This window comes from Heteronotia binoei, chromosome 15 (assembly GCF_032191835.1).
Source record: "Heteronotia binoei isolate CCM8104 ecotype False Entrance Well chromosome 15, APGP_CSIRO_Hbin_v1, whole genome shotgun sequence".
NCBI classification, from domain to species: domain Eukaryota; kingdom Metazoa; phylum Chordata; class Lepidosauria; order Squamata; family Gekkonidae; genus Heteronotia; species Heteronotia binoei.
In genome coordinates this window covers 56,178,001-56,204,819 of record NC_083237.1, presented here as the reverse complement: position 1 = coordinate 56,204,819, position 26,819 = coordinate 56,178,001, and the positions used below count along the sequence as shown (strand labels likewise).

General features: G+C 45.6%; 1 protein-coding gene across 1 annotated transcript; it reads right to left on the bottom strand.

Annotated features, from left to right (window-relative positions):
- Nucleotides 1–4,252: 4,252 nt before the first annotated feature.
- On the bottom strand, nt 4,253–18,422 carry LOC132584272 (keratin, type I cytoskeletal 19-like). The gene is made up of 7 exons (XM_060256121.1): nt 17,467–18,422; nt 13,362–13,444; nt 10,562–10,718; nt 7,367–7,528; nt 6,358–6,483; nt 5,024–5,250; nt 4,253–4,393 (listed from the first exon to the last, which is right to left on the bottom strand). Exons 1-7 carry the CDS (start codon nt 18,259–18,261, stop codon nt 4,267–4,269), a joined length of 1,677 nt encoding a protein of 558 aa, XP_060112104.1. The 5' UTR covers nt 18,262–18,422; the 3' UTR covers nt 4,253–4,266.
- Nucleotides 18,423–26,819: the final 8,397 nt, after the last annotated feature.

Genomic DNA, 26,819 nt, shown 5'->3' with positions numbered 1-26,819 from the left:
GTCTGGTTCAACGCTCAGGTCCACTCTATGCATACTTGCCAACCATCAATTATACTGGTTCTACATTAAGCTAGCAATACTAAAGTTACAAGTTCTGACAGGGGGGTAACTTCTTCACAGCAAAAGAGTTTGTTCTGTGTCTGTTTGATCATGCTATTGAATGAGCATAATGGTCACAGCTGGCAGCTTGCATTTAGACATTGGCCGAGGACATAGAAGAAGAAGAAGAAATTGGATTTATATCCCGCCCTCCACTCCGAAGAGTCTCAGAGCGGCTCACAATCTCCTTTACCTTCCTCCCCCACAACAGACACCCTGTGAGGTAGATGAAGATATTGGATTTATATCCCGCCCTCCACTCCGAAGAGTCTCAGAGCGGCTCACAATCTCCTTTACCTTCCTCCCCCACAACAGACACCCTGTGAGGTAGATGAAGATATTGGATTTATATCCCGCCCTCCACTCTGAAGAGTCTCAGAGCGGCTCATAATCTCCTTTACCTTCTTCCCCCACAACAGACACCCTGTGAGGTAGATGAAGATATTGGATTTATATCCCACCCTCCACTCCGAAGAGTCTCAGAGCAGCTCATAATCTCCTTTCCCTTCCTCCCCAACAACAGACACCCTGTGAGGTGGGTGGGGCTGAGAGAGCTCTGACAGAAGCTGACAGTAAAGAATGTGCAGGGACTGGCTACCTGCATAACCTTTAGGGGGCTCTAGGGGTGTGGGGCACGACAGCCACCTTTTGGTCCGGCACATTAGTGAGCAGGAACAGTGGTTTCTATTGCATCCAGCCCTAGGATTAGCTCTCTTTCCTTGGTTACCCAACAGGTTGGTTGGAGGGATTTGCTGTTTGTAGTCGGGCTGTCAGTTTTGTCCATTGTCTCCTTGGCTGCATTCAACAGGAGGATTAGGGAATTTGCGGTCAGCAGTCAAGGTGCCAGCTGCATTCGTTTCCCATAGCCTATGCTGAGCCAAGACCTAAAGAAATTGTAATCGAATAAAGTTGTGGCCTGATTTTCCTCGCTCCGGTGTTTCTGTGTCGTTCTTCTCTTCCGCCCTTTCAGGCTTGTGTTTTGTCGTGTGTGCATGCACGTGTGCACCCACATACACTAGCATACATACAGACCAGATTCTGTTCCTTTTGAGGGAAGATTAAAATTAGTCCAAATGTTGAATGGGAGCATATGGGAACAATCTGACATATTCCTACAATCAGGGCTTTTTTTTTGTAGGCAGAGCCCAGCAGGAACTCGTTAGTATATCAGCCCACACATTCTGGTGCCAAGTCAGCCGGAACTGCGTTCCTGTGCATTCCTGCTCAAAAAAAGCCCTGCCCGCAATGTATCTGAAGAAGTGTGCATGCGCATGAAAGCTTAGACCCAGAATTAAACTTTGGGCGTTTTCGCACTGACCTTAATCGGCAGCGACGTCCCTCTTCACCGCGCAGGATCTGCGCGGATTTCACACCAATTGCTGCGGAGCACCCGGAAGAGCCGCAAAGTCCCGCGGCTTTTGCGGCGCAAATGGAAACCGCCAAAAACCAGTTTCCATTTGCGCTGCAAAAGCCGCGGGACTTTGCGGCTCTTCCGGGTGCTCCGCAGCAATTGGTGCGAAATCCGCGCAGATCCTGCGCGGTGAAGAGGGATGTTGCTGCCGATTAAGGTCAGTGCGAAAACGCCCTTTGTTGGTCTTAAAGATGCCACTGGACTCAAACTTGGTTCTGTTGCTTCAGACCAACACAGCTATCCACTTGAACCCATATTTCCTGCTTGTCACTCGGTTAATACGGTGCTTTCAGTTATTTGTTAAAAAAAATGTTTTGCACACACAGGCATCTGTTGGTGTCAAGAGGAAAGCATAGATTTATTTGAGGCTTCTTGTTTGGTTTTCAGTGGTCAGTAGAGAACTAGCCACGGCACTGATGCTTCTGGTGAAGAAACAATTATTTGAAAGACTTTACGTAGAATAATGGAAACTAGCATGGGAGTATCGGCGTGGCCTCTGATCAGCCTTTTGGAAACTGTTGATGGGACACAGCAGCAGTAGTTTGGAGGGCTTGCTAGGAATGGTTTTCTGGGGGAAAAGATCACTTCTGCTAACTGGGTCTTTCACTGGGAGGTGTTCACGTATCTTAGAACTGTCCATTCTCCATCAGTTCCTTGGGAATGAGTAAAAATGACAACATTTAGTTTCTGTGGCTACTCAGCAGTACAGTTCATAAGTAAATGCAATGTCAAAATCCATGGGCTGGATCCAACCAGCTTTCCTTCTGGTGAAAAAGGGAAGACCACCCAAAATGGCTATGCTAAAGATCAAAGGACCTTGATGAACAAAAGTCATCTGGGATGGGGGCTGAACTAGGGAGAGGAGTTAAACGAGGCTGAGTGAAAATGCTGGATGGATCCAACCTCATATTCACAAAACAGTTGTACAGTCTACCATCTACCAATACCAACCAGATTGCTGTTTTTCGATTTTGAATGCCATTGTAGTCCAGAGAACAGAGGGGGTGGGCATTTGACTTAGATCTTATCTCGGGTGGTTGACTAATAGTTTGGAGGTTTGCTAAAAAAGCTCGTGTCATGCAGTCTTCTGATTTTTCAACCCTGATAGCCAGTTTTCCACTAGCAATCCTCACTTGTGTGATCACTGTGTCCCACTCACTCCCCCCCAAAAAAAAACAAAATGTGGGAGTGTTCTTAAAAAAGCTTAAGCCAATCATAGATAATCTATTTTAAAATAGTCTGATTTTGAATCTCATGTCAAAACCAAACAAGAATCATGTGGCACCTTAAAGACTGACAAGGTTTTATTTTAGCATCAGCTTTTAAGAGTCTGCAAAAGATTATATGGAAATAAAATATTTTTAAGGTGCCACCCGACTCCTGTTGATACTTTCGTTGCGACAGACCAACTTGACTTATCCCTCTGGAACTATCGTGTCAAAGCTAGGCTCTTGAGCTGGAGCCAGTGACTTGGTGTCCTTGTGCAGTTTCAAAAGTATCATTGGTTAATCCTCCCATAGGTAGACCCTTACCGACATCCTGTTTCTTGTCTTTGCATTGGTCAGTTCTGTTTCGCCTGTTGCTATGCTAACCCATCCTCTCCCACCTGGATCTGGAGCTTTTTCTAATCCTCTTCTGAGTATTCCAGGCCCCAAACCATCCTTCCTAGAGCTGCATGAGCTTTCTGTTTGTGTTACAACGTGCTATCTCTTTCTTACACCCCAAAATAGAACCTACAGAGGTTGTCATTTCTCTTCTACATTCTACCTTACATAAACAGCATGTGAATAACATAGAACTCTGATCTTTTCCGCATCAGCATGTGTCAGCGATGGAAAGCTATAAAAACCTTTAGCTCCATTAGTGGTAAAATGGAAAGGCAGTTCTGTGGGGGGGTGGGGTTGGCCCAATAAATGCTTCCCCTTGCTAGTGTGCCTTCCTTAAGTATTGCACTTTTATTGTCTTCTCTGGGTACACCAGTTTGGTGTAGGGGTTAAGTGTGCAGACTCTTATCTGGGAGGACCGGATTTGATTCCCCACTCCTCCACTTACAGCTGCTGGAATGGCCTTGGGTTAGCCATAGCTATCGCAGGAGTTGTCCTTGAAAGGGCAGCTGCTGTGAGAGCCCTCTCAGCCCCACCCTTCTAGCCTGGGGAAAAGCTTCACCCACTGCTCAATGGAGTGGTAGGATAGCAGCACAATCCAGCTGATTGTCTTCCACTTGAACATAAGAGAAGCCATTTTGGATTAGGCCAATGGCCCATCCAGTCCAAAACTGTGTCACATAGTGGCCAAAACACAGGTACCATCAGGAAGTCCACCAGTGAGGCCAGAACTCCAAAAGCCCCACACACACACTGTGGCCCTCTCAAGCACCAAGAAGACAGAGCATCACTGCCCCAGACAGACTGTTCCATCTATACTTTGTGTCTAACAGCCACTGATGGACCTCTGCTCCATATGTTTATCCAATCCCCTCTTGAAACTGTCTATGCTTGTAGCCACTACCACTTCCCACAGCAGTGAATTCCACATGACTCTTTGAGTGAAGAAGGACTTCTTTTTATCTGTTCACTTGAGCCTCTTGGGATTTCACTTCAGAGTCGAACTCTGCATCTTACCCTTTTACCATCCCCCTTGCTTATGCATGTGTCACAGTAATAAAGTCCCACAGGTTTTCACCTCTTTTCTCAAAGTGTGGAATCATGGGTTAGAAGAAAAGGCAATCCTCACCTCTTGCATTCCCTTCTTGAGGCCTAGTGGTGTGAATGGTATGAATTCCCGGCAGAATGTGTCACATAAGTGTGAGATGTCCGAACTTCTCCAGATCTTCCGCTCGACCCAGTGCTGGCTCTAGTAGTTCCTGCTCCACCTCCGCCTCCTCTGTAAGAAGAAGGGAGAATTCTGATCAGTGAAGTTGCAATCCCCTTGAAAAGCCAAGTTCATAGCTTGGGAATGCTGCTTGACACATCGGTCACCTTAGACAACCAGGTGGCTGCTGTTTGTCCAGCTTTGGCTGGCGCATCAACTGTGCCCATTCCTGGATCAGTCAAATGTAGCCACAGTGTTCCATGCTTTAGTGACATCTAGACTGCATTACTGCAATGCCGTCTACCTGGGGCTACCCTTGAAGAGTGTTTGGTAGCTACAGCTAGTGCAGAATGCCATGGCTAGACTGCTGGTTGGGGCCAGCTACTAGTAGCATATGACCACAATACTACAGCAATTACACTGGCTACTGATCCACTCCCAAGTTCAGTTCAAGGTGTTGGTTCTGTGCTTTAAAGCTGACATGGCTTGGGACCAGGTTATCTGAAGGACTGTCTTTTCCCATGTATTCTTGCCTGGGAAGGACAGTCTTGCCTGACTGTACCTCCAGTTAACAAACTTATCTAGTACGTACATAAGAGAGTGCCTTTTTGGTGGCAGCCCCAAAAAGGTTGGGGACCCTTGTTCTACTTAACGTATGTTCTTTGGTTTCTTGAAGTCCCACTGGCGCTGCATGCTACCTACACAATGTCGTGCTGCCCGCCTTCCAACAGGCAGCGATAGGTGGCAATCTCCTGCTCCAGCCGGCTTTTGACGTCAAGGAGCTCCGTGTATTCCTGGTTCTGGCACTCCATTTCAGCCCTGAGCTCTGCAAGCTGCTGCTCCAGGACGGAGATGCGTTCCTGAAGCTCAGCCAGGTGGCTATTGTAGCGATGCTCCGTTTCACCCAGCGAGGCTTCCATGGTATCCCTCTGCAAAGTCAAGTAGAACATGGTTTTTTGTGTTAGAGCAGTAATTGTCCACTTGGGATGCTAAGACTGTGGAAACAGGCAAAAGGATCCTGGAGAGGACACCAGAAAGAAAGCTCTACTCCATCTGTTTTCGAACTGTAGGTCAGGCTCCCAAAGCAGGTTGTGCTGTCTCAAAGGTGGTTCACAAGGCCAGGAGGGAAGAAGAGGAACAGGGTAAATGGAGACTGGCCATTAAGGCCACTAGGGAAAGAACCAGTGGGCCCATTACTTCATGCTAGCATCTGCCCTCTCTCACAGGGGCCACCTCCCCACTTGAGTCTCCATTGGTAGCATATAATGGATGTCGGATAGCATGTGAATGAATCCCATTGACAAGCATGGTGTTTGACTTGGTAGCTCGTTTACCTACACAAACTGCTACCTCCAGCTACTGCTTATGAATGTGAGAACCCACCTCGAGAGAAAAGTCTTCCAACCCATTAAGCTGAGCTGTATTTTGGGCTGTTCTGATGCTATTACAATTAAGTGGGTGCCTCAGTGACATCACTATTACATTAACTTAACCTACATACAGCAGAAAAGTTGGCTGAAAGGGAACTTAGTCTCCCCAAAGGAATAAGAGAGCAATCTGCTTTACACTGATGCAAAAATACTGATTCAAACCCTTTCTTTAAGAATTCTTCACCATTCCAAGCCTAGCCAGACCATCTAAAAGAAGCCAATCCCTCCTGGAACCCTTGATCCTCATTTCGCCTCTGGTGAATTTTACTCCCAAGGTTTCCCAACTGCTGAAGAGAATATCAAGGATCCAGAATGCACATTGGTCTCTTAAACGGTCTTGGTTTTGTGTCTGGAGGCAACTTTTGTAGATATTCTCCAGTGGTTTGAAGGCTAGCATTGGGAATACCCAATGACATGACATGAGCACCTTCTACTCATAGGTAACTCCCATCAAAAATTTGGAGCAGAGATGCTGTATGATTATTTCTGCACGGGAAATGGGGTATATGTCTATTCATGGGTCCTGTCCCATCCTGCTATTATTTGTCACTTCCCCAATCAATTCCTGCCTCCTATGTGGCAGAAATCTTTTGTGATCTCTCTTACCAGGCTGCATTGGGCCTCATAGTCAATCTCCAGGGCTTGCAGTTGGCGTCTCAGTTCGGTGACCTTGTTGTTGCTCTCTTCAATCTCCTGACTGCTGGTGCAGACATCACGGTTCACCTCCTCAATCTGTAATAAGCAGAGTTGCAATACACAAATGTCTATTACACCTCTCACAAACACATGAAGTTGCCTTATACTGAGTCTCAGAATCCTGGTCTATTAAGTCCAGTACTATCTACTCTGTCACTCTATCTGGCAACAGTTCTCCAGGATCTCAAGTGGAGATTTTTTTTCATATCACCTGTTGCCTGATCCTAATGAACTGGAGATGCTGGGGAGATGCTTGGAACATTCTTCATGAAAAGCAGATGCTGTACCAATGAACCAAGGCCTCTTTAACAAACTAATGAACACATGGAGTTGCTTCTACTGAACTAGAACCTACCAGGTCCAGTACTGTCTACTTTGTCTGATAGCAGCCCTCCAGGGTTTCAAATAATAGAATCATAGAATTGGAAGGGACCTCCAGGGTCATGAACATATGAACATATGAAGCTGCCTTATACTGAATCAGACCCCTGGTCCATCAACGTCAGTATTGTCTTCTCAGACTGGCAGCGGCTCTTCAGGGTCTCAAGCTGAGGTTTTTCACACCTATTTGCTTGGACCCTTTTTTGGAGATGCCGGGGATTGAACCTGGGACCTTCTGCTTCCCAAGCAGATGCTCTGCCACTGAGCCACCGTCCCTCCCCTAACCCTGCTGCTCAATGCAAGAAACTCATAAATACCTTCCCCCAATACAGGTCTATTATCTAATTCTCTGACTGTATATGCCGGGGATTTGAAGTTGGGACCTTTTGCATGCAAAGCAGATGACTCTCCTGCTGAACAGCTCCTTCTCTCCTCCCAGCAACAAGCTGCTGGCCTAGCCCAGTATTGTAGTTGCCTCCATTACTGTCTCCAGTGCAGCATGTCCCCATGTTATGAATTTGAAATGAGGTAGGCTTACCTTGGATCCATACCAGGCTTCAACTTCTTTACGGTTGCATTCAATCATTGATTCGTACTTGCACCTCATCTCTTCCAGTACCTTCCTCAGATCTGGACCGGGGCAGGCATTGACTTCCACATTAACATCACCAGTCGACTGACTCTTCAGACAGGTTACTTCCTGCAAGAAGATCATAAGCCAGTTAAAATAGCCACCCCCATGGTGACGTCTCCTCCACCCCTTGCATTCTTCACCAAGTGAGAGCCAGTTTGGTGTAGTGGTTAAGGGTGCGGACTCTTATCTGGGAGAACTGGGTTTGATTCCCCACTCCTCCACTTGCACCTGCCGGAATGGCCTTGGGTCAGCCAGAGCTCTCTTTTCTGGGAGAACCGGGTTTGATTCCCCACTCCTCCACTTGCAGCTGCTGGAATGGCCTTGGGTCAGCCAGAGCTCTCTTATCTGGGAGAACTGGGTTTGATTCCCCACTCCTCCACTTGCAGCTGCTGGAATGGCCTTGGGTCAGCCATAGCTCTCTTATCTGGGAGAACCGGGTTTGATTCCCCACTCCTCCACTTGCAGCTGCTGCAATGGCCTTGGGTCAGCCAGAGCTCTCTTATCTGGGAGAACCGGGTTTGATTCCCCACTCCTCTACTTGCACCTGCTGGAATGGCCTTGGATCAGGCATAGCTCTCTTATCTGGGAGAACCGGGGTTTGATTCCCCACTCCTCCACTTGCACCTGCTGGAATGGCCTTGGGTCAGCCATAGCTCTGGCAGAGGTTGTCCTTGAAAGGGCAGCTGCTGTGAGAGCCCTCTCCAGCCCCACCCACCTCACAGGGTGTCTGTTGTGGGGGAAGAAGGTAAAGGAGATTGTGAGCCGCTCTGAGACTCTTCGGAGTGGAGGGCGGGATATAAATCCAATATCTTCTTCAATATCTTCTTCACTATTGATGCTATGCAAGAAGACCCTTTTCTCATCTTAACCAAGTTCCTCCTAACAAAGTTCAGCTGAATCTGATCTTATGGTGGGGGAGCAGACAGTCTGAGCTGCCAATACTATACAGCCAGTCAACTCATGTTTGTAAAAATTTTAAAAGTATATAGTGCAGCAGTAGTGGAACTATAATTAAAAATAAGTATTTATAATTAAAAATCATGAAAGAATCTTATGGTACCTTAAGGACAAATGAACATATAATGGCTTAAAGCTTTAATGAGCTGCAGACTCCCCCCCCCCCTTTTTTTTTTGAACTGGTAAAGCTTTTTTGAGGCTGCTGTAATGCCAACTCTGGGTAGGGAATAGGGTTGCCAAGTCCAATTCAAGAAATATCTGGAGACTTTGGGGTTGAAGCCAGGAGACTTTGGGGGTGGAGCCAGGAGACTTTGGGGGGGGAGCCATAAGCAAAGTTGTGACAAGCACAATTGAACTCCAAAGGGAGTTCAGGCCATCACATTTAAAGGAACCGCACACCTTTTAAATGCCTTCCCTACATTAGAAATAATGAAGGATAGGGGCACCTACTTTCGGGGCTGATAGAATTGGACCCCCTGGTCCAATCATTTTGAAACATGGAGAGCATTTTAAGGAGAGTCAGCAGATGCTATGCTGAAAATTTGGTGCCTCTATCTCAAAACACAGACCCTCCAGAGCCCCAGATCAATTCCCCATTATACCCTATGAGAATCGATCTCCATAGGGAATAATGAAGTGCGCATCAGACATTTCCCTCCCCCCACCCTGTTTCTGAGGTCTCTGAAGTGAGGGATTGGCATCTCCACTCACAAATTGCTGAACTTCCAACTTCTTCAAAGTAACACAGAGCAACCATCCCAAGAGGAAGCCTTTCCAAGGGTAGTCTGAAGCCTCCGGAGGTGGAAAGGCACATGGGGGGTGTGGGGCAGGGCTTCCCCCTGCTGGCCAGGTGACTGGGAGACGGAAGCAGCCTGGGACAGCGGGAGAACCTCGCTGGGACCTGGGGATTGACAAGCCTAGTGGTGAAACATCTGGAGATTTGAGGGGTGGAGTCTGTGGAGGGTGGGTTAGAGGGGGAAGGGACCTCAGCAGGGTACAATGCCATGGAGTCCACTCTCCAAAGCAATCATTTTCTCCAGGGGATCTGATCTTTGTTGCTTGGAGATCAGTTATAAAAATGAGAGATCTCCAGACCCCACGTGGAGGTTGATGACCTACTTAAGCCTCTAACCCAGGGCTCTTTTTGTAGCAGAAACTCCTTTGCATATTAGACCACACACCCCTGATGTAGCCAATCCTCCTGGAGCTTACAGTAAGCCCTGTAAGAAGAGCCCTGTATGCTCTTGGAGGATTGGCTACATCAGGGGCATGTGGCCTAATATGCAAAGGAGTTCCTGCTTCAAAAAAAGCCTTGGATAGAACTGTCAGTACAATAATGTCAGCATATCAATAGATTCTAACATGAAGAACATAGTCCAACATTAGAAAATATCATTCTAAAACTTTAAGCCAGGGGTGTCAAACATGAAGCCCGAGGGCCAGATCAGGCCCCCAAAGGGCTCCCATCAGTCCTATGAACAACTCATTGTCATCTGCTTCCTTCTCTCTCTTTTACTTCCTTCTGCATCACAGCTTGCATTACCAGGCTTGTTCAATCGTATAGGAGCTACAGAGCAAACCCTCTATTTTCTTCATTGGCTCACCAGCACATTAAGCAACTTATGTAAAAAAGCTTGCAATGCCCGGCCATTTCATGTTTCCCCTTGGGCCTTAGGCTCAAGGCACTCACCATGAGATTTCTGTAATGAAAATAAATCAAAAGTAGCTTTGCAACTTACAGACACGCACCTGAACAACACCTGAGCATCATACTCAAGGCTGCTACAGCACAGACATTGTCTCCAGATTTTGATGCAATAATTCAGAGCAAGAGGTGTCAGTTATCAGAGAGTGTTAAATAAACAAAATATTGTAAGAGTGCTAATCTTTTCAGCATGTTTTATTTCGAGTTTTAAAAATATCTTTAATTGTGTTTGTGTCCTTTATAAAGGTTATGTTTCTGCTACCTGGCATTACATTTTATGACACACATGGCCTGGCCCAACAAGGCCTCATTTATATCACATCTGGCCCTCATAACAAATGAGTTTGATACCCCTGCCTTAAGCCCCTGGAATCAGGAAAATGTTATGTTATGTGTTCCAGTTAGACCTCATAAACTGAGAAGACAATGTCTCTCACCTCCTCATGGTTCTTCTTCAGACTACACAGTTCATCCTGCAGGTTCTCACACTGTATCTCCAGGTCAGATCTGCAGGCTGTCAGTTGATCCAGGATTTGATGTAAACCATTAATATCAGCCTCCACGTTCTGACGGAGGCAACATTCTGTTTCAAACCTAAGCCACAAGAAACATAGTGTAAGAGCCCATTGACAGGTTCCAACCTAGATCTTTCCTCCAAAGAAGGCTGCTGTTGCACCCAGCCAGTATTTCAGGCGTTCGTGGGCTTTTTAGACCAGCATTCCCATACTGTGGGGGAAATGCCCTTTGTGGTTAGACACTGAGGAAAATATAAAAGAGATAAAGAACAAAATGGCTCCTTTGTCAACCACCACGTCAGACCATTGTCAGGGCCGCTGAGAGAGGGGGACTGGGACAAAACTTGGAGAGTCCAAGTCAGCTGGTGGGCCCCTGAAGCCAGAGCCATGATGCATCCAGACAAATGCCTTTCCAGCTATTTTCATTTTAATCCCCAGGCTAGCCTGATCTCATCAATTCTTTGAAGCTAAGTAGGGTTGCCAATCCCCAGGTGGGGGCAGGGGATCCCCCGGTTTGGAGGCCCTCCCTCCGCTTCAGGGTCGTCAGAAAGCGGGGGGAGGGGAGGGAAATGTCTGCTGGGAACTCTATTATTCCTTATGGAGATTTATTCCCATAGAAAATAATAGTGAATTGATCTGTGGGTATCTGGGGCTCTGGGGGGACTGTTTTTTGAGGTAGAGGCACCAAATTTTCAGTACAGCATCTAGTGCCTCTCCCCAAAATACCTGCCAAGTTTCAAAAAGATTGGAGTAGGGGGTCCAATTCTATGAGCCCCAAAAGAAGATGCCCCTATCCTTCATGATTTCCTATGGAAGGAAGGCATTGAAAAGGTGTGCCGTCCCTTTAAATGTGAGGGCTAGAACGCCCTTTGGCGTTCAATGATGCTTGTCACAGCCTTGATCTTGGCTCCACCCCTGATGTCTCCTGGCTCCACCCCCAAAATCCCCAGATATTTCTTGAATTGGACTTGGCAACCCTAAAGCTAAGCAAGGTCAGCCTTGCAACCTCCAAGGAATGCCAGGGGTGTGATGCAGAGACAGGCAATGGCAAACCACCCCTGAAATGTCTCCTGCCTTGAAAACAAGTGTCGCTTGCCACCTGGTGGTGCACAATACCGTAAGAGTTAGAACTTCTGGCTAACTATACTGCGCACAATGCCACACAATCTCCTCCCCCTCTTCCTTTTAATGCACTTCTGAATGGGCGCAGGGAAGTCTTATTACATGGTGCCTCTCGTGAATGACCTGCTTCGGGGTGTTCTAACTCCCTTCATTGTTGACGGACAACTCCCATAATCATTCTGAGGTTGGTGGCCAGTTTTCAAATGCGTGGCGTTATTTTCTGATGAGTTATCCCTGCCGCAAATGGAGACCTTTCGCTTCCACTGCAAATAGCACGGTGGGGATGTCTCACCTGGGCCAGGATAGTCCCATGTCTTTCAGTGTGGGCCCTGGAGCTCCCGCAATCATCTTTAAGCCAGTGGCCAGTTTTGAGTCTCCTAGCTTTATTTTTTTTTTCACACTTAAATTTTTATTAATTTTTCTAAACAAAATATTCATAGACATTAAACATAATAAACAATAACACAGATAAATACTAAAATAACATAAAGAGTACTCTTACAGTCTTCTATTAATACATATCTAAGCATTTACCATCCATGTTTCAAGTATATTATTTCACAATGTATCATATCTTTTTTTCCAAATTAAGAAGAAATTTAGTAGTATGAGAAGGTTATGTATTTTTTTGGAATGCATTTTTCAAATTCATCATCCAAGCTAATATAATTTAAAAACGGGAACCATTTTTCAATAAAATTGTTGTCTTTCCGTGGTAAATCATTCACCCTTATCTGTATAGCTAGTTTATCTAATGCTGCTATTTCCCATACTTTGGACATCCATTGTTGTTTATTGGGAGACACATCACTCTTCCAATGTTGCGCTATCAAAAGCTTGGCCGCCATGAGTAATAAAGCTGCCAACTCCTTCTTTACTGAAGAAAGTTTTAAATTTGGCCAGTAGTTCAGAAGGATTGACTCTGGGGTAAAAGGAATATTACCCTCAATAAGTCTCCTAGCTTTATGCTCTAATGAGTATAAAGCTAACAACCACAAATGGACAGACAGGTCAATTCTTTTACTAGCGTAATTTCAAGCAAAGTGATTTGTTTTGTTACGTTATTTGGTTTGGATCAGGGTCGTATGGGGGGAAGTGGATGGAATCTTTGCCCAGGGGCTGGCCTATGGTGGCTCTTGGCAAACCTGACTGCTGTAACATCCTGCCATATGCAGGCACCAGTGTTCCCTCTAAGCTGAGTTAGTGTGAGCTAGCTCACAATTTTTTAGGCTCCAGCTCACACATTTTTGTCTTAGCTCAGGAAGGATGGCCCCAGAGCAAACTGTAATGCAGCTGCTCACAACTTTAATGCCAGTAGTTCTCAAAGTAGAATTTTTGCTCGACTCCACAGCTTAGAGGGAACATTGGCAGGCCCTCCCCTCCCCTGCACTTAATAACATAGCTGCCCATCTGCTCCAGATCCCCATATATTATTTTCAGTACAAGGCACCTCCCACTTGCTGAAGCTTGAAAGAACCAAAGTCTCCATACATCTTCTGCAGTAGCCACCTTCAATCATGTACAGACCACCGAGCAAGTGCTTCAGACAAGAGGGTCCCTTTTCTCTGTACTACCCCTTGCTTTCTGGGGAAATACTCACTTGGTTCGGAAGTCATCAGCAGTCAGCTTGCTGTTATCAATGCACAGAAGGAGTTTGTTGTTTTCCACACTTGTGCAAATGAGCTGGGGAGATACAAAGTTAGGAGATACCAGTTAAAGTCCTACTCAGTTTCCCTACTTCATGCAAAGGTCTGAGGTTAACATTTTCCAGGTAACTGTTAGTATAACATCAGCTGTTTGTATAACACAGCAGTCCCCAAGCTCTTTGGCACCAGGGGCCGGTTTTGTGGAAGACAATTTTTCTATGGATCTGGCGGGGCGGGGGGGTGGGGTATGGTTTTGGAACGATACAATCATGCACTTTATTTTGGTGTGGTAGTTAAGTGTAGGGCCTCTTATCTGGGAGAACTGGGTTTGACGCCCCACTCCTCCATTTGCTGGAATGGCCTCGGTCAGCCATAGCTCTGGCAGAGTTGTCCTTGAAAGGGTAGCTTCTGGGGAGAGCTCTCTCAGCCCCACCCACCTCACAGGGCGTCTGTTGTGGGGGAGGAAGATAAAGGAGATGGTGAGCCACTCTGAGATTCAAAGTTAGGGTTGCCAAGTCCAATTCAAGAAATATCTGGGGACTTTGGGGGTGGAGCCAGGAGACTTTGGGGTGGAGCCAGGAGACATTGGGGTGGAGCCAGGAGACATTGGGGGCGGAGCCAGGAGCAAGGCTGTGACAAGCATAATTGAACTCCAAGGGAGTTCTGGCCATCACATTTAAAGGGACAGCACACCTTTTAGAATGCCTTCCTTCCATAGAAAATAATGAAGGATAGGGGCACCTTCTTTTGGGGCTCATAGAATTGGACCCCCTGGTCCAATCCTTTTGAAACTTGGGAGTTATTTTGGGGAGAGGCACTAGATGCTATATGGAAAATTTGGCACCTCTACCTCAAAAAAAAAGCCCCCCCAGAGCCCCTGACACCCACGGATCAATTCCCCATCATTCCCTATGGGAATCATTCCTGGAGGTGCATAGTGGCTATGGAGGTGGAGCTTCCCCCGCTGGCCAGCTGGCTGGGGGAGGGGGGAAGCCTGTAAAACCAGGGGATCCACCGCTGGGACTTGGGGATTGGGAAGCCTATTCAAAGTGCAGGGCAGGATATAAATCCAATGTATTATTATTATTATTATTATTATTATTGCTGCTGCTGCATTGTAATATATAATGAAATAATTATACAACTCACGGCCCAGTTGCTAACAGGCCATAGACCGGTACCAGTCCATGGCCCGGGGGGTTGGGGACCCCTGGTATAACATCAACTACCGTATTCCAGCATATAGTCAAGGTACAGGGATCATAACCGTTGGACATCGTTGAACCTCAGGACAACAGGCCACCACAGTTCCTTGTGGGAATCAATACAACCTGTTTTTAACACCTTCTGCTCCAGGTTCTGCCCTGCAGTGTCTTAACCAGTTTCAAAGCCCAAAGCAAATGCTCATACATAAAAAGAAAGCAATAATGTGGTTTGCTCCGGGCAAAAAAAAAAAAAAATTAGTAACTGCAGTGCTAATGTTGCACAGTCAACAACATAAATCAACTGATAGCATGTATGAAACAGTTGAAACGCTCGTAAATCCTTAGCAGCAGCATTATTAATGCTGCCCAATGAGATCTGAGCTGAGCTTCTGTCCCTTCCTTGTTTACAGGTATTTAAACCCTTCAAGCAGGGGAAGGGAGGCTAGAAATATTTTTTGCCAGCTGAATGAGATCCAGGCTGAGCTTCTGTTGCTTGCTAAGTTCTTACAAATATTGAGCGTAGGCGCAATGCCATTGGCACAAACCAAAGGGCCAGAATCAAAAGGCTCTTGCTCCACGGGCTCTTAGCCCCCCGCTCATAGTCCTGAAAGAGCTAGGCCAGTGGATCTGAGCTCAGCCCAGGTTAATGGAGAATAGCTAGAGCTGCCATCTCTGAGTTGGGAAATACTTGGAGATTTGGGGAGGTGGAGCCTGAGAAGGGCAGGATTTGGGGAGGGGAGGGGCTTCAATGGGATGGAATGCCATAGAGTTCACCTTCCAAGGTTGCCATTTTCTCCAGGGAAGCTGATCTCTATCACCTAGAGATCAAGGGTGCTTGGAGCAGGGCTTTCTTTGTAGCAGGAACTCTTTTGCATATTAGGCCACACACACCCTGATGTAGCCAGTCCTCCTGGAGCTTACAGTAGGCCCGTTACTGAGAACCCTGTAAGCTCTTGGAGGATTGGCTACATCAGAGATGTGTGGCCTAATATGCAAATGAGTTCCTGCTACAAAAAAAGCCCTGGCCTGCAGATTAGCAACCCTAAGTATAGTACTCGGTTTCTTTTGTTTGTTATTTGAATGTGTGTGAGGGTTTTTATTTATGTATAGACTTCCTTTCTCACTGAAACTCATGTTATATTTTTGTATTTTGTAAGCTGCTTTGAGTTTCTATTGCAGAGAGAAGCAGTAGATAGAGATACTTAACTAGGGTTGCCAATCTCCAGGTGGGTGCAGGGTATCCCCCGGTTTGGAGACCCTCCCCCCGCTTCTGGGTCCTCAGAAAGCGGGGGGGAGGGGAGGGAAATGTCTGCTGGGAACTCTATTATTTCCTATGGAGATTTATTCCCATAGAAAATCATGGATAATTGATCTGCAAGTATCTGGGACTCTGGGGGGGGGGCTGTTTTTTGTGGTAGATGCACCAAATTTTCAGTATAGCATCTAGTTCCTCTCCCCCAAAATACCCCCCAAGTTTCAAAAAGATTGGACCAGGGGGTCCAATTCTGTGAGCCCCAAAAGAAGGTGCCCCTATCCTTCATTATATCCTATGGAAGGAAGGAATTGAAAAGGTGTGCCGTCCCTTTAAATGTGATGGCCAGAACTCCCTTTGGAGTTCAGTCATGCTTGTCACAGCCTTGATCTTGGCTCCACCCCTAATGTCTCCTGGCTCCACCCCCAAAGTCCCCAGATATTTCTTGAATTGGACTTGGCAACCCTATACTTAACATAAACCAAATGCAAACCCAAAAGTGATTCTAAAAATAAATATAACATTCCTGATATAGTTTTTGAAAGGAGGTATTGACACGTATAATAATAAGCCCCCCTTCCCAACCCCTTCCCTGTCTCTATACACATATCAGGAGCGATCTTAAACAGGTCTACTTAGAAGTAAGTAATGTTATTTCATAGAGCTTACTCCAGGAAAGTGCCCTTAGGACTGCCATCGTAGTCAGTGTTCCCAGCTCTCCTCCCAGGTTTGACAAGAACATTTTAATGTGCACCCTTCCATCTAAATTTTGCAGAAATAACTTTTTTTAAAAAAATGAAGCAAAAAAAAATAAATCCTTCAAATATGGCCGACCTCTGCACAGTCATCTCACATGCCTAGGTGTTTCTGTTGCACAGTGTTTGTTTTCTGGTTTCAGAATTTGGGGTGGTGTGTGATACATAAAAGCTGCAATGAAAAATGCACAAAAGAGGGCAGCCTATGAAAGACTTGCACCCTAAATCTAGCATTGGCTTAAATTCTGAAAATCAAAGGCCATAGTTGTTTTAAAGAATACTTTTGTCCCCAATTTATATTTTTAATTGAGAACCTTTTTCATTTAAAAAATAGCTAAACTTAAATTTTTATCCAAACAGAGCTTAATAAAAAATGAAATTTCAAATTCACAGAGCAACAGCATTTCCAACTGTAGGAATGGTCTGTATAACTAAGACCAGAGAGATTTTTACACTTTTTCTTTTGTATGGAATGACCATGTGTTGGCTTCACGCAGTTTCCATATGACATATGAACATATGAAGCTGAACATATGAAGCTGCCTTATACTGAATCAGATCCTTGGTCCATCAAAGTCAGTATTGTCTTCTCAGACCGGCAGCGGCTCTCCAGGGTCTCAAGCTGTGGATTTTCACACCTATTTGCCTGGACCCTTTTTTGGAGATGCCAGGGATTGAACCTGGGACCTTCTGCTTCCCAAGCAGATGCTCTACCACTGAGCCACCATCCCTCTATGACACCTGCACTATGAGGCTGCTCTGAGTTTAAGCGAGGTTGTCTCTTTGCAACAGAGAAGAACAAGACCCCGTGAAAGTTACGAACATGGCCTGGAGTTTGATATCCTACCTGGTTCTTAATATCTTCAATTTGTTGGTGATAATGGCTGTAGTCCTTTGGTTCAGAAAGGGGTCCTTGCTTGGCATAAAATTCCCTAATCCGGGTCTCAAACATGGCATTTTCCTCCTCCAGGCATCGGACCTTATCCAGGTAACTGGCCAGACGGTCATTGAGGTTCTGCATGGTCATCTTTCCATCAAGGGTAGTGAACATGCCACCACAAGACATTGGGTCACCACCCATGCCACCAACGACAGTAGGGCCAGCAACCATACCGGGGCCAGCAACCACACCTCCGGCAAATCCACAAGGAGCGCCCATCATGCCCCCATGGCCACCACCCATCACAGAGCCCATGCCACCAACCATGCCAGCAGGTATAGCCCCCACCATGCCGCAGTGGCCGCCCACCATACCAGCATGGGCACCCCCCATCACGCCACCCACCACACCTGCACCACCAACCACGTTTGCATGACCACCACCTACTACACTGCCCCTAGCAGCAGAACTTCCAACAGAGGCAGCACCGAACGCACCGCTTCCCGCAACATGCACCCCACCACCAAATCCACCACTGCAGCTGCCGCTTGAAAACTGGCTTCTTCCTGCTCCATGGGCACAAGTGGAACCTGCCCCAACGTGGCTCCGGACAGCAAAGTCAGCTCTTCCACCACTGATCCCAGCGGAACTGTGCCGTCCAGGGGAGGCTGTGGAAACCCCAATTCTTCCTCCACCAAGATTGCTGCTTCCGCTGCTGCTCCTTGCAGTTGTGACAACTGTATGCCTTGTCCCAGTGCTCATTGTGGCAGCGATGGCGGAATTCCAAGGAAGAAGCAAAAGCTACAGCTGGGTATAAAGTGAAACTGCTGGACTCCTCTCCCCCAGGTCTCTATTTATACACTTGGCAAAGGGTGTCACCAGTACTGGTTGAGCTTCTTTCATGTTGGTTCTCTCTCTCTTTCTAGACTCAGAACATGGGTTGCTGTAATTATTCCTGCCATGGATAATTTCACAAAGGCAAGCTGCCTGAAGATATCGCTGGATTCAGAGAACATGCTTGTGTGTGTCAGCAGCTTCTTGAGGGGAAAAAAACCCACAAGAATATTGTGCATTGTTTGTGATGTATACCGGCCAACGCAAGCATTGCTGGGAACTCTAATCCCTTTTGGAGAGAAAAGGAAGCCTAACTTTCTTGAGACAGCAGATTAGATTTAATAAGTATGACAGCTGAAAAGCTGAGCTGTACCATCCAATGTGTGCCGGCAAATGCGTGTGCAGAAATTACCGTAAAAAAGGAAAAGAAATGCCTGACTTGTCAACCATTTTTGACATTGCTTGTGAAATTTGTCCTTGGATACTTGATGTTGCCTGGAATTCCTCTCGCTCAGAGTTGACTTCATCTGCTCCCAGGGACATGATCAACTAGCCAAATGTGATGGGTTGTGTAGTACTAGGATATCCTTTGGTGGTATCCCCCAACCATGGCACCCACAAGTACTTCCCCAGGAGTCCACCATATGCATCAGGAAAGTAGGTGGGAGTTTTATAGGTATATTATATGTTATATAAGAGCCCCGGGCACAGAGTGGTAAGGTGCAATACTGCAGCCCAACCTCTGCTCATGACCTGAGTTCGAACCCGGCAAAAGCTGGGTTCAGGTAGCCAACCAAAGGTTGACTCAGCCTTCCATCCTTGCGAGGTTGGTAAAATGAGTACCCAGCTTGCTGGGGGGAAAGTGTAAATGACTGGGAAAGGCAATGGCAAACCACCCTGTAAAAAGTCTGCCATGAAAACGTGATACGATGTCACCTCAGAGTCGAAAACGACTGGTGCTTGCACAGGGGACTACCTTTTCCCCTTTTTATATGTTATGTATGCTGAAATTTTTAGTATTCCTAAATAAATTATTTTAAAAGGAAAGTAGGTGGGGCCATTCTGTGTCCAGAACCAGTGTACAAATAAAGGGGATTTTTTCATGGTTCCACCCCACTACTCACTAGAAAAGGATCTAGGATCTTGTAAATAGGACTCAAGGATTAGCTTTGAGGTGGTCAGGACTAGGGAGCCCCACTGGTCAACTACTTTTGAGGGTGTGTTTCCCCATCTCCTTTCCTCTTGAACAAAGTCTGAATCCAGGGGCACCTTTAAGACCAACAAAGTTTTATTCCTGATACAAGCATTCGTGTGCACCCAGAATAAAACTTTGTTGGTCTTAAAGGTGCCACGGGATGTAGACTTTGTTCTACCACTTCAGACCAACAGAACTGCCCACCTCTTGTGTTTATATGATACATATATTTATTTACAGCAGATATATATGTTTGCCTCTACTTCCTGTGGCAGCCATTTTATAGCACTGTCCGCCACACTTCCTCAAAATTCCAAAGGTCTCTGCAGGCTCAAAAAGGTTAGGGACCTCTGTTCTTTGGCATGGTTCAGTTCAAACAAAACTGCATGGGCTGCCTATCACTGATAGATACTGTTGCATGTCAACTATCAAATATTGTCAAACTGAAACTGCAAAACATCCAATATTGCAATCGGAGAATATTATAGCAGAACTCATATAAATGCTTCAGGAGAATGTCCAGGAATTATTAAACAACAAGATTTGAAGAAGAAGAAGAAGAAGAAGAAGAAGAAGAAGAAGAAGAAGAAGAAGAAGAAGAAGAAGAAGAAGAAGAAGAAGAAGAAGAAGAAGAAGAAGAAGAAGAAGAAGAAGAAGAAGAAGAAGAAGAAGAAGAAGAAGATATTGGATTTATATCCCGCCCTCCACTCCGAAGAGTCTCAGAGCGGCTCACAATCTCCTTTACCTTCCTCCCCCACAACAGACACCCTGTGAGGTGGGTGGGGCTGGAGAGGGCTCTCCCAGCAGCTGCCCTTTCAAGGACAACTTCTGCCAGAGCTATGGCTGACCCAAGGCCATTCCAGCAGGTGCAAGTGGAGGAGTGGGGAATCAAACCCGGTTCTCCCAGATAAGAGTCCACACACTTAACCACTACACCAAACTGGCTGGAAAGAGTTCGAGGGAACAAAATAATTTCTGCTCAAATTCGTTGATAACTTGAATTTGCCTGTAGATTTCTTCAGTCTGGAGCCCTTCCTCCTTGATATTTTCATTCCTCCCACAGTGTATCATATCCTCCCATGGAATTGCCTTTTTGACCTCATCACCAGTAGCACTAACAGGAGAAAAAGTCCAGATACAGATTTGTAAAGTCACCATTAATCCAAAAGGTTCGTGGTATAGATTTCAAATAATGAAAAGCAGGATCAGAAATAGGGGAATAGGAATTGAGGCAATTTTTTTTAAATAGGCCAATGGATCAGAATACCAAATCCTACAATTAGTTTGAATCAGTGATGCAGTAGCCAATTAGCTCTTGGGGTTTGATGATGTATGTTACAACCTGGAACAGAGAAGCTGCAAAGGACAGACTATTTCTGACATCTTCCCTATGATAAGGATATTGCTTAGACAGACCAAAATCATTTCCAGAAAGGGTTGCCAACTCCAGCTTGGGAAATTCCTGGAAATTTGTGGACAGTGCCTGGAGATGGAAACATTTGGGAAGGAGACTGCTCAGTGGGGATGCGATGCCAGAGAATCACCCTCAGAAGCTGCCATTTCCTCCAGGGAAGCAGATCTGTGTAGCGTGGGGAGTCAACTGCAATTCCAGGTGAATTCCCAGGCCCACTTAGGGGCTGGTGACCCTTTCCCCAGAGGACTTGAAGGCCTTGTTAACTAGAAAGATTTCATAACTTTCATATACGTCTACTGCTTCATGAAGTATAATAAAACAACAAACAAGGAGACTTTGTCCAAAAGAATCCACCCAAAGCCACAAAGGCATACAATGCAAAAACTTGCTGCAAGAAACTTTTTAAAACTTGTAGAAAACCAATTCACACATTTATTTCTACATGCTGACCCGCTTAAACACCAAAACAACCAATAAGCAATACATAAGGAGCACCAACTCCATTCTGTGTTGCTGTCTTGGATGAAGACCTGTATCAATTCCAAGGGCTCTGTAGAGTTCCAAAAGTTCAAAGAAAATCCAAAAGTCCCCATGGGATGTACCTGCGCGACGGTACACCAGTAAATATCTGTTTCCCTGTTCACTTCATCAGAACTCTACAGAGCCCTTGGAATTGATACAAGTCTTCATCCAAGAGAGCAACATAGAACAGAGTTGGTGCTCCTTATGTATGGCTTATTGGTTGTTTTGGTGTTTAAGCGGGTCAGCATGTGGAAATAAATGTGTGAATTGGTTTTGTACAAGTTCTAAAAAGTTTCATGAAGTATAATGGCATCATCTTCTACTACTGGACTCATACTGCAGAGGAAGTTAGCACCCCCATAGAGTTGTCAGCTCTGGAGATTTTGGGGAAGGAGAGGGACTTCAGCAGGTTGTAATGCTATAGAGACTAACTACCAAAGCAACCATTTTTTCCAGGCAGGCAAACGCAGTCAGCTGAAGACCAGTTGTAATTCCAAGGGATTTCCAGCCATTGCCTGGAGGTTGGCAACTCTAGCACTCCCAAGTTATAAAGTTGTCAGGGGAAGCAATTTGAGAAGTACCTGCTTGCTTGTTTGTAACAGCTAAATACTGTCTGGGTTGACTTTGAATGTTCCCCTCCTTGCAGGTACTTAGAGCTGGGTGTGGCCAGAGGAGTAAGCCAAAGAGCCTTTGGCCCTTGACTCCTAGCCGGTGGCCTCCAATAGTCAGCCCAGTAAATGGGGAAACACCCAGGATGCATTTGTTCCACTATTTATCTTGTTTATTCAAAATGCACTGCTTCTGTAAAGCCAGTTTGGGTCCCTTGGGGGAGAAATGTGGCACAGAAATACCTAAATAAATACACTGAGCAGCCTAACTAGGAGGGAAATTCTTTCCGTTCTTTTTTTGTTAGAAGCTGGGCCTGGAGAAAAAAAACATTTGCTGGTCATAGCTCAACCCACCCCAGCTCAATCTGACAAAAGATTGCATCAGCAGTTGAATTTTGCCAATATTCTTTGTTTCGTTCTTTCTCATCCTGAATTTGAAATGCAAAGTTTCCACACCGAATCCAAGTTCTTTCGTCTTGTGGCTGTCTCTTGGCTTTTCTTTGGGTTAAGAGGCATGTCATATTTACAAGGATGAAAATCTCATAAGATGTCAATTCTAGGGTTGCTATTAAAATGCCATGAATAGGGCAAGGCATGTATTTCTCAGCTTCTGTGTATTCAATTAGAAATCCTTTTGTCCTTTGTTCTGACTCAAGATAAGGCCTTTTCAATTGTTCCACTGAACAATTCCACACTCTGTCTTGTGTACTGGGAAAGCCTGCTATGCAGTCCTCTCAGTACTTCTGTTCGTTATATGTCATGAATAGGGTGATGCATGTATTTCTCAGCTCCTTTGTATTCAATTAGAAATCCAGGTTTGTTGCAGGTATGTGTTTATACCTACCAAGGCTTGATTACACATATCAAGAAGATTGCCAGCCCCCATTTGGGGACAGGAGATCCCCTGGTTTGGAGGCCCTCCCCCCACTTCAGGGTCATCAGAAAGTGTGGGGGGGGATGTCTGCTGGGCAGTCCATTATATTCTATGGAGACCGATTCCCAAAGGGTATAATGGATAATTGATCCATGTCTGTCTGGGGCTCCAGGGGGACTGTTTTTGAGATAGAGGCACCAAATTTTCAGCATAGCAATTCATTGTCTCTCCTCAAAACACCCCCCCCCCAAGCTTCAAAAAGATTGGACTAGGGGGTCCAATTCTATGAGTCGCAAAAGAAGGTGCCCCATCCTTCATTTTTAAGATAAAAATTCAATGCCCCTGTCCTTCATTATTGTCAAATGAAGGGAAGACCTTTAAAAGGCATGCAGTCCCTTTAAAGGTGATGGCCAGAACCTCTTTCAGTGTTCAGTCATGCTTGTCACACCCTTGCTCCCGGCTCCAACCCCAAAGTCCCCCAGATATTTCCTGAGTTGGAGCTGACAATCCTAGTAATGCCCTTTCCTAGTAGGGAAAGTAGGAGCACTAAAATCAAAATGACTGAAAAGATTATGGCAGTCCTTGATGCCTCTCTAGGGTAGCCAGCTAGAATGCCTGGAGATATAGGGGGTGAAGACAGGGCTTGGAGAGGCGAGGGACTTCAGTGGAGTGTAGTCCCCGTGAGTTCCCCTTCCAAAGCAGGCATTTTCTCCAAGGGAACTGATCTCTGTCGCCTGGAGATCAGTTGTTTTAATCCCAGGAGATCTCTAGCTACCACTTGAAGGTTGGCAAATTTATGCCTCTGCAAAAGACAGATGTCCTATCCTGGGAAGCCGATAAGCTTTCCCCCATTTTGTTCCCAGACTTTGCTTGTTTGTCTTTTATCAGATTCATCTTCATTTTTTTATGATTAAGTAAAAGAGTGGCAAGAACATCATTTTTGGCACTGCATTTGTGTATTTCCTGCACTGAATTGTGCCAGGAGATATTGACCACCACCCCATCCCCTTCCATTCCATACATTAGCTAGGCTTCAGGTGAAAGTTGCCCAGCACCTGGGGAGTGCTTCTCCCCATGCCTTTTTGCCCATATGGTTCTGGTGGGTTCTCCACCTGTTGCATATTTCCATCTCCTGCTATCTGCCTTTTTTTCCCAGTAGTCATCATTTTTTTTATGAAATTCCCTGGGAAGGGCGGGGCCAGCCCAACAACTCTGTTCTCAGACGTGTGTTTTGGTTTGATTTATTTCTGTACTTACTCGGTTTTCAGAGAACTAATTACTCCTATTCATCTTGTTCTCCCTACGGGCCCACTAGTTCAAAGTTGTGGTGGATTAATAGATGTTTTATCAGTGCTTTGTGATGCTAACAGAAGTCTGGTTGTAATGGAAATGCAGTGTCTGTCGCACAGAGTCAAACTTAATTGCCACTTTCTTCTTGGTTTAATTTGAGTACCATTCAGGGTATAAATACTGGCAGGCCAGGACTCAATCCATCCTTTTTTACTGCTAAGGTGAGTCTCTATGCTAAAAAGCAAGGCATGACATTCCAGTTATGGCTACTTAAAGTTCAATTTTAAGAGGGTTTTTTTGCTTAAGTCTTATTGTGTGTCCAGGAATAGTTCAGTATAGCCTGATCTCATCAGATCTTGGAAACTAAGTAGAGCCAGCACATGAAGATCACCAAAGAAAACTCTTCAGATGAAGGTGACAGCAAACCACCTCTGCTTAATCACTTGCCTTGAAAGCCTCTCACTGCTCCTGCCATCAGTCAGTTGTGACTTTAGGACATTTACTCTTGCATCCAGCTGTAGGAATCATGCCCTGAGAAGCTGCTTGGTTCTCAGGTCTCACAAAGACCACAGACAGGAATGTGGGTGAGACCATGTGTCTGGCATACCAGCCTGGAGTCCTGCGTTCCCCATTGTGTCTGAAGAGTCAAAAGGGCACAGGCATCTCACATCCGTGTTCAACCACATCCTCACTCTTTATGCTGACCCTTGCAGTATTGACAAATTGATGACTGTATTGAATCCTGTAAACAATGGTCTGTCTCCATTGGACAGATGCTTCCTGTTATTTGTTTAAGCACTATGTGCTAGGGTAAATTTAGCTTCAAGACAGGATGTATAAATAAAATAAGGGCTGGATGAAAAGTCAGACCTCTCACAAGATACATGGGTCGACTGATCATTCCTTCATCCAGCATCTTTGAAATTTTAAGAAATTTCAGCTTTTATATTAGAAATTCTGACTGTGATGAGTTAGAATTTCCCTTTTGAGAGATACTTTTAAAAACAAACAAACAACTAAGCCTTGTCTCATTACAAAGCCAGCATGGTGCAGTGGTTATAATGTCAGACTAGGATCCAGGAGTCCAGGTTGGAATTCTCCCTCTGCCATGGAAGCTTGTTGGGTGACCTTTGGTCAGTGGTAGACTCTCTCAACCTAACGTGCCTCACAGGGTTCTTGCAAAGCTAAAACTAGAGAAGAAAACAATGTAAGCTGCTTTTTGTACCCATTGGGGAGAAACAAATGAAGTAAGTAAATTAATTAATTACATTTTTATGAAGCCAAATAGGGGACAGGAAACAGCAGGGCTTTTTTTGCAGGAAAAGCCCAGCAGGAATTGGCCACATCCCCTGATGTCACAGGAAGTGACATCACCTGTTCAGTAGGTTATTTTCTGCATATTGATACAGAAAAGTGCAGGCCATCAGCTGCATTTAATGGATGTGTGTTCTCACACAGCCCAGTGAGAGATCTTGTTTTGCACCCTCCCAAATACGGCCGGAGAGAGCCACGTGCAGTGGTGCTGGCAGTGGCAAGCCCAGCTTCTCCTGGGAGAAGGCACTCGTGGGCAGCTCCACGTCTCTGGCTGTCTTCACAGGCCCATTGGAGGCTGGAGGTGGCAGAGAGGATGGGGTGCATGGTCTGGGAGCACGTGGCTGCCTTCCCTTTGCCAGAGACCTTTTTTGGAACCGGAGCCCTGGCCAAGCCAGCTGGAACAGCATTCCTGTGCGTTCCTGCTCAAAAAAAAAAAAAGCCCTGGGAAGCAGATTTAATAAAGCAGGAAAATGTTCTTTTCCAATCTGTTCTGAGCATCCGTAAACCTTTTCCAGGGAAACCAGTCATCAGTGGAGGGTCGATTTTACACTGCCAGAAGTGGCTGGGAACCAGCTTTTTGCAAGAGAGTTTATCAGTGGGAAAGTAATGGTCAGCAACTGTCTCCCATCCTTGCAAATGAAACACACAGGGGTGTGTGTGTGTTATTCACTCTCTGTAATGACTGAAAAGCACACTTGCAGAAACTGAAAATGCCAAGTGCCTGCTCAGGAATTGGAGAACAAAATCCCAAGAGTCAGATCGTTTCGACTGACTTAGCACTTTCAACGTTCTTAAAGTGCTTCCCACGTACAATTCTAGCCCTGTAAGGCAGGCCAGTATAATTATTACCCTATTTATCTGAAGCCAGGACCTGGATAGCCCAGTCTCAACAGATCTCAGAAGCTAAGCAGGTTCAGCCTTGACTAGTATTTGAATGATGAGACCTCGAAGGGATACCAGAGCCATGATGTAGAGTCGGCAAAAAAAAAATTACCTGAAAGTAAGAGTAAGGTGTTTTTCCCTAAGAATACCATACAGAAAAATGGAGGGGGGGGGGGTTCTCTTAAATTACAAGTTACAGATATGTATGTGTGTGTATTACATTTTGTGTGTGTGCATGTATTACATTTGATGGAGGTGCCTAACATTTAGATTCATCTTTGTTTCCGGTAAATATGGTACCTTCTTGTTGCAGATGGGGCAGAGACTTAGGCCACATAGGAAGTTTGTGGTCTAGGTGAGATCTGAACCTGCTCTTTCTCACAGTAT